The sequence below is a fragment of the Poromitra crassiceps genome (assembly GCF_964638095.1).
Source record: "Poromitra crassiceps genome assembly, chromosome: 3".
NCBI lineage: Eukaryota > Metazoa > Chordata > Actinopteri > Beryciformes > Melamphaidae > Poromitra > Poromitra crassiceps.
In genome coordinates this window covers 28,919,864-28,927,030 of record NC_139625.1, presented here as the reverse complement: position 1 = coordinate 28,927,030, position 7,167 = coordinate 28,919,864, and the positions used below count along the sequence as shown (strand labels likewise).

General features: G+C 45.9%; 1 protein-coding gene across 4 annotated transcripts in view; it reads left to right on the top strand.

Moving 5' to 3' along the window:
* Positions 1-3,466: 3,466 nt before the first annotated feature.
* eml1 (EMAP like 1) overlaps positions 3,467-7,167 on the top strand; it is a 58,338-nt gene continuing 54,637 nt past the window's right edge. For all 4 annotated transcript variants that reach the window (XM_083632415.1, XM_083632414.1, XM_083632413.1 and 1 more), the window contains exon 1: positions 3,467-4,014. In XM_083632415.1, the coding sequence (XP_083488541.1) occupies positions 3,948-4,014 (67 nt within the window). In that variant the 5' untranslated portion in view covers positions 3,467-3,947. The remainder of the gene's footprint in view (positions 4,015-7,167) is intronic.

Here is a 7,167-nt window from a genome sequence, read left to right as displayed (position 1 = left end):
ACAGACTGACTGATCATCTGTGGATAAAGGCTTTGTCAGCACTCTCTTTTCTCTCTTTGGAAAAACGGAACGACCTTCAACTATCTCATATTCCTATAAAAAAGCTGCAGCTGATTCAGTATGGCTGGTGAGAGAGAAAGAGACAAGACACAGGTGTTATCAGTCTGGCTGATCGTGCACTCTGACCCCTCGGGTGATACTCAGGCATATGACAAGGTGTATTCAAAGAAAACAAACTCCACATTACAGTTTATTATGGTAATCTGGTTCTGAAAGATAAGATAAATATGAGGACTTTCTCCTCCTGCAGTGTTTACATTTCCATTAATGACAAATAGGTAGGGATGTCACAATATATCGTCCCACAATATATCGCGATATCAAAACGTGACAATATGTATAGTTGAGATGAAATCTCATATCGTGAGAAAAAGAAGCTGAACATGGTGGCACTGATCTGCATCTGATTGCATGCTCGCTCTCCTTTTCATTGCTTTGTTTGAACAGACAAGGGACGTTACAGACACGGAGGATGAAAATGATGAAATTATTCAAATTAGCGTGGAGGATGCCCCCTCAACTTACAAATCGATCGCAAAAAAATATTGTTAAAATATCGTATCGTATCGTTATCGTGAACCCAGTATCATGTATCGTATTGTATCGTGAACTGAGTGTATCGTGACACCCCTATAGGTAAGAAATAATTTATGGTTTTCAATTGTGTGTGCGTGTGTGTGTGTGTATGTATGTGTGTGTGCGTGTGCGCGTGCGTGCGTGTGTGTGTGCATGTGCGTGTACCCCCTGGATTGCAGCTAAGGGGAGTGGAGGGAGAACAATGGGGGAGGTGAGAGAGAGGGGGGAGGCCATGGTTCCACCACCTGCCACCCGCAGAGTAGGTGGGCTTTAGAAACATGGGGGAGAGGGGGGGTACCCCAGTTTTAGCTGCTGCCCCTTTTCACGTGAGCATGTGCATTCACACAGACGCACACAAAATCCAGGCCTTTTCCTCCCCTCCTGCCCCTAATCTAGATCCTCAATCTGCCCCCAGACTGAGATTTAGCAAATTCCCTAATCTGAGCTCTTCAGACAAAACACTGCGTGACTCCAGAGTCTTTAGGGCAGCTGTAGGAGGGCTCATAGAAAAACACAAAGGATGTTTACAGTTTGTGTTGCATATGCAGTGAGCTATGAGCTGCCAAGCATTCCTGTCTGTATCTCAATCAAAACATCGGCTGCTGTGGCCTTATGATGGTTCAAAGACACCTGCACTCTGATCGCATATTATCAGAAGAAATGCCAAATACTTTAGTGCATTTTTACAGCCATTTTTGAAATTGCTGGAGATTTTTTTAAATGGCGATCCAGAAGAAGGAGGTGCATACCAATGGTGTAAACACCAACAGCTTACCCCCTACTTCCCAAGTGTTTTGATTTATAATATTAGTGTGTTTTGACAACACAAATTTAGTTTAGTTTAGTTTATAGTTTATTTCGTTTATAAAGGACAGTGTGCACAGACATTAGTCATTTGCGGTAAACAAAGAGATGGCTGCACCAGATTTAGCAAGAAGCTAATTCCATCTGTAGTCCTAAATAAATTGGTCTTACATTGCAGCACAGAGAGCACCTTGTTTTCTCCCATATTCTCCAGGCTGCTTGGTAGATTTCTCGGTGGCTTGATGTTGTTGTATAATATGTGGAGCAGACTGCAGTGAGTGTTTTCCTGGGGGAGAAGGATGTATTGTGTGAGAGAGAGAGAGAGAGAGAGGGAAAGAGAAAGAGAAAGAAACAGAGACAGAGCGAGAGAGGGAAAGAGAAATAAACAGAGAGAGAGAGAGGGAAAGAGAGAGAGAGAGACCACCTGGGAATACGAGGTCAACAACATACTAGAGGCCTTGAACCATAAACAGATCAAGGATGCAGATCAATGCTTCGCTCCTCAACCGTTAAAAGGGGCTTCAGCATGCGTTCGCTTTGATCCTATTCTTCTAGAGGGCAAATCCAGCCAGGTCACCTCTGAACCAAAAACGACTCAGATGTTCATATCAGCAGCCAAGTTACTGAGCTACAATAAATCTGTCCTCTACAGTCTCTTGCCATCTTTAGAGCATCTCTTTCTTTCTTTGATTTTGTCCACTTTGTGATTTGGGAAACAAGGCGGAGTGTTTCAGACCTGAATATAGGCCACTGATTCCATCTTCTCTATAGAATGATTATATTTCCATGCAAGCCCAAGAATGATGAATAATGCAATCAATGAGGTTTCCCTCCTGCAACGCCTGTACACCCCCCCCCCTCCCCCGCCAAAATTAGGTGCTTCCTCTATCGGGTATCACTTTCTCACTCCCTCACTTTTTAATTTGGTCTCTCCCCCCAGATTCCCTCCCCCACATCCTCCCCAAGCTCTCTCTCTCTCTCTCTCTCTCTCTCTCCATCTCTCTCCATCTCTCCCAGCCCCAACCCCCTTCTATTCCATTTCTTTCTTCCCGTCTCAATCCCCCAGTCTCCCCCTCTTGTCCTGGTTTTGTGATGATGCCTCAGTCTCTGAACAGTCTGCAGTGGCAGATAAGACACACAGAGGATAGAATAATGATCATCACATTTAGCCACAGCAGGCGATCTGCAATGTTTGGCTTGAAGGTATGGCAGAGGAGAAAGACCTGATATCAGGTGCTCGGTTTGTTATGCTGCATGTGTCCCCGTGTGACTCTATACCTGGGTGTGTGTGTGTGTGTGTGTGTGTGTGTGTGTGTGTGTGTGTGTGTGTCTGTGTGTGTGTGTGTGTGTGTGTGTGTGTGTGTGTGTCTGTGTGTGTATCTGTGTGTAGGTGTGTGTCCGCGTAGAGGTGTAAAGTGCTCAACCAAGACCCGCAGTCCCTGAGTTATTCTTGTAACTAGCAATTGTTTCGGTTTCCTTCATTGGTTCTTTTTGGCAATATCTCTCCTCCTCTCCTCTCATCCCCTCCTCTCATCTCCTCCCCTCCTCTCATCTCCTCCTCTCCTCCTCCTCTCCCCCCCACCTCTCTTCTTCTCCTCTCATCTCCTCTCCTCCTCCCCCCCTCCTCTCTTCTTCTCCGCTCCTCTTCTCTCCTCCTCTCCTCTCTCGCCAGTGAGAGGGGGAGGATCTGTTCCACAGGCCCAGCCCCCCTGTACTCTGACTCGTCCACACTCTGTGACAGTGGAAGGCTGGGCTGTCCCAGGCATTATCTAAACACCCACATGCGCCCCCCCCCCCCCCCACACACACACACGCACACACACACAGCCTCAGTCTGACACACACACACACACACACACACACACACACACACACACACACACAGCCTCAGTCTGACACACACACACACACACACACACACACACACACACACACCGGCTGCCTGTGCCAGAGCGTGCCTGCGCTCTCAGCTCAAGCCCTCTTAAAGCTGTTTTTCTGCTGGAGATCAGTGAGAGAGCGAGCTAACGACACACAGCTGCTGCCGCTGAAGACAGAGGAAGGGATTGAAGAGAACAGAGGGAGTGGAAAAGGGAGGAGAAGAGGAGAGAGAGGAGAGGAGAGGAGCACGGGGGAAACAAACCACAAGCCGCTTAACTTCTCTCTATCTCTCTCAATGCACTTTGTCAGCCCTTCCTTCGCCAGGGAGTGATTTCTGGTGTAGTTCAGGACTCTGGAGTTTAAAGGAGAGGAGAAGAAGAAAAACGGAGGAGAGGAGACGGGTTGGAGTTCACATGACATAATCGGAGTGAATGGGTTGCCATGGTGACTCACACAGGGAGCCTGACCCGTGGAGAGTGAATGGGGGGAGCGCCTTGGCCGCCAAGTGAGCGATAAACTAACGGAGGGGAGTCACCAAGAGAGAGAGAGAGAGAGAAGGAGAGACAGAAGAGAGGAGTGGTGTGGAGAACAGAGGGAGCAGAGGAACGGACCGAGCAGAGGTCGAGAGAATGGAGGACGGCTTCTCCAGCTACAGCAGCCTGTATGACACCTCCTCACTGCTCCAGTTCTGCAACGGTAACACTCACTAATCCTCTCCTCGTCCCCAGGCCTGCATGTTGTTCCTCTGGACTTCACATGGCACCATCACTGCCTCCTTAAACTTGACACCGAGCAGAGGGGTGTGTGTGTGTGTGTGTGTGTGTGTGTGTGTGTGTGTGTGTGTGTGTGTGTGTGTCTGTCTGTGTGTCTGTGTGTGTGTGTGTGTGTGAGAGAGAGAGAGAGAGCTATTTTTCGCTCCAGCTCTAAGGGCTTTGCTGAAAGTAGGAGTTTATGGTTTGGTGCTGTTGTGCATGAGTGTTACATTTTCCCCTATTGTTGAAGCCTGGCAGCTACTCTTTAAACACAGATTAGGCAATAGACATAGAGGGGATTTTAGGACTTAACATTTAACCCCATTTTAATTTCAGCCTGAAAAGCAGCTATCATCTGACATGACCATAAGCTTCAGCAAACGCAGACTTTTGATTCATATTTAGCAGCAAATGAAATCATTTAATCCATAACGAGACTGTACACTTAAGGAGGAAGTGGCTTGAATCTAGGCCGGAATAATGTCAACAATTTAAGCCAGCAGCCAAAAAGAGCTAAACTAATAAACAAGTACGAAGAACAGTCTTTTGCTCACAACACTGCCCTGATTATTCTGTTTCTGGTTGATGAGGACTGGTATGTTATGAGTATATTCCTCCCTTGTTGACTGATCAGGTTGTTGTTGAGGGAGGAAGAGAGAGACAGAGAGACAGAACAGAGAGAGACAGAACAGAGAGAGACAGAGAGACAGAACAGAGAGAGACAGAGAGAGACAGAAAAGAACAAGATCTTACTGCTTGTGTTGCTAACTGGCCTAATGCAATTTATTTGCTGGAAGAGGGAGAAACCATACTCAAGGCCACCAGTGTTAAGCGAGGGAGGGAGTGACTCAGGAAGAAGCAGCATGACACATCATCCTATTCTCTATCAATCACTGTAGGGTTTCATTCCAAGAATCTGTATTCTATGTCCATTTTGAAAAATTAATCCTTATCTGACATCTATTACATAACTATAATTTTTTTTTACCATTTTCCAAGCCAAGGTCTGGAATTGGATCTTAACATTGATAATATTCCACGGTGCCAGCCTAACATGTCATAAGGACTTTTCTTCAACGTATTTTGTTTTGGAATGAAACAAAGCACTACTGCGTATTGACCAACTACAGCTACTCTGCTCCCCACACAAAGGGGATTATCCACACAATAACCTGCGCCCCCAGAGACTGGACAGTGTGTACCACTGTACAGTGTAGCGTGTAGCCCTACACAGTGTAGCGTGTAGCGTGTAGGCCTACACAGTGTAGCGTGTAGCCCTACACAGTGTAGTGTGTAGCCCTACACAGTGTAGTGTGTAGGGCTACACAGTGTAGCCCTACACACTACACTGTGTAGCCCTACACAGTGTAGCGTGTAGCCCTACACAGTGTAGTGTGTAGGGCTACACAGTGTAGCCCTACACACTACACTGTGTAGCCCTACACACTACACTGTGTAGCCCTACACACTACACGCTACACTGTGTAGGGCTACACAGTGTAGCGTGTAGGCCTACACGCTACACTGTGTAGGCCTACACGCTACACTGTGTAGGCATACACGCTACACTGTGTAGCCCTACACGCTACACTGTGTAGGCCTACACAGTGTAGTGTGTAGGGCTACACAGTGTAGCGTGTAGGCCTACACACTACACTGTGTAGGCCTACACAGTGTAGTGTGTAGCCTGGGTGAAGTCAGCCTTCAACGTCACATCACAGACTATGCCTGTCAGAGACTGGACAGTGTGTACCACTGTAGCTGTAGCCTGGGTGAACCCAGCCTTCAACGTGACGTCACAGACTATGCCTGTAACGTAAGTCTTCGTGACTGATAGCACATAGAGGTCACGTGGAGGCTGGGTTTACCCAGGCTACTGTACTTTAGCTCAGGTTGTACTGCTCCTTTGTTGTGCTACACTGAACCAGCTCAATGAACATCAAATGAAAGGACATGTTTAGCCTATGCATAGAGTGCAAGATAAAATGCACTTTTAGTTTTGTCTTTCTCTTTATAGGATTTAATTATTCCCTTTGGCGGTCTGTGGAGCGTCTTTCTCTTTTCTCTTCCACAAGCAGTTGCAGTGAGTGTATAGTGGTAGTTAGTGAGTGGAGGATATCACTGAAGCAGTGAGTGTATATAGTGGTAGTTAGTGAGTGGAGGATATCACTGAAGCATACAGTGCCATTGGTAGATAATGAAAAAATCAATGACATTTACTGCACCCTGTACGCAACACCATTGTCTAGCAGAGCAACCATGGAACTAGAATTACATTTGTATATTCAGTGCATAATAGAAAATATTAAACTATTTCCCTGCAAAACTCTAGTGGCATTTGATTTGGTAGAGTCATAGAAAGGATAGGAAGAGGGAGGGGCATGTTTGTCAAAGATCAGAGTCAGATTCAATCCAGTACATGGTTTTCCACCAGGACATCTAGTACTGAAAAAGTATGATGTAACAGAAAGACAACACGGAGTCAGACATAGGCTACGGGTGTTTGAAGGAAAATAAATGTGTTTAAATTGCATCCAGTAAATGGGCGTGCAGTCTTTTCTATGTGTTGTATTTCTGTGTAGGGTGCAAAGTGCTGACAACAACAAGGACGACACCTGAGGCATGCTGGCTGGATTGACCTGAAAAACAGGTGCAGCTGTGACATTAGAATAGCTCTATGACTTCTTCTGAGGAAGTCACCTACATTTTAAATGATATCGTAGGGTCCGGTACAGTTCTTCAACCTGTCATTAGTGTCACCGGCGGTGGTGCCTTTCAGGCCCAGTGAATTGGTGAGATTTGACCGTTGTATAGAGTCAGAGCAGTTCAGTTTGGTCAGAAAACATAACTTCTTCTTAGAATCCCCCGGCTGGACTCCTTTGCAGGGTTCGTACAAAGTATTGTAAAATGCTTAATGTTTTCAAGGTTAGGAAAATGCTTGAATTCAAATATTATATACTCTTTAAAAATGCTTGATTTTTAACACAACCTGGTGTTTCATACACAATCACTTCATACATTACATTACATTACATTACGTCATTTGGCAGACGCTTTTATCCAAAGCGACTTACAATAACACAAGTACCTTGAAAGT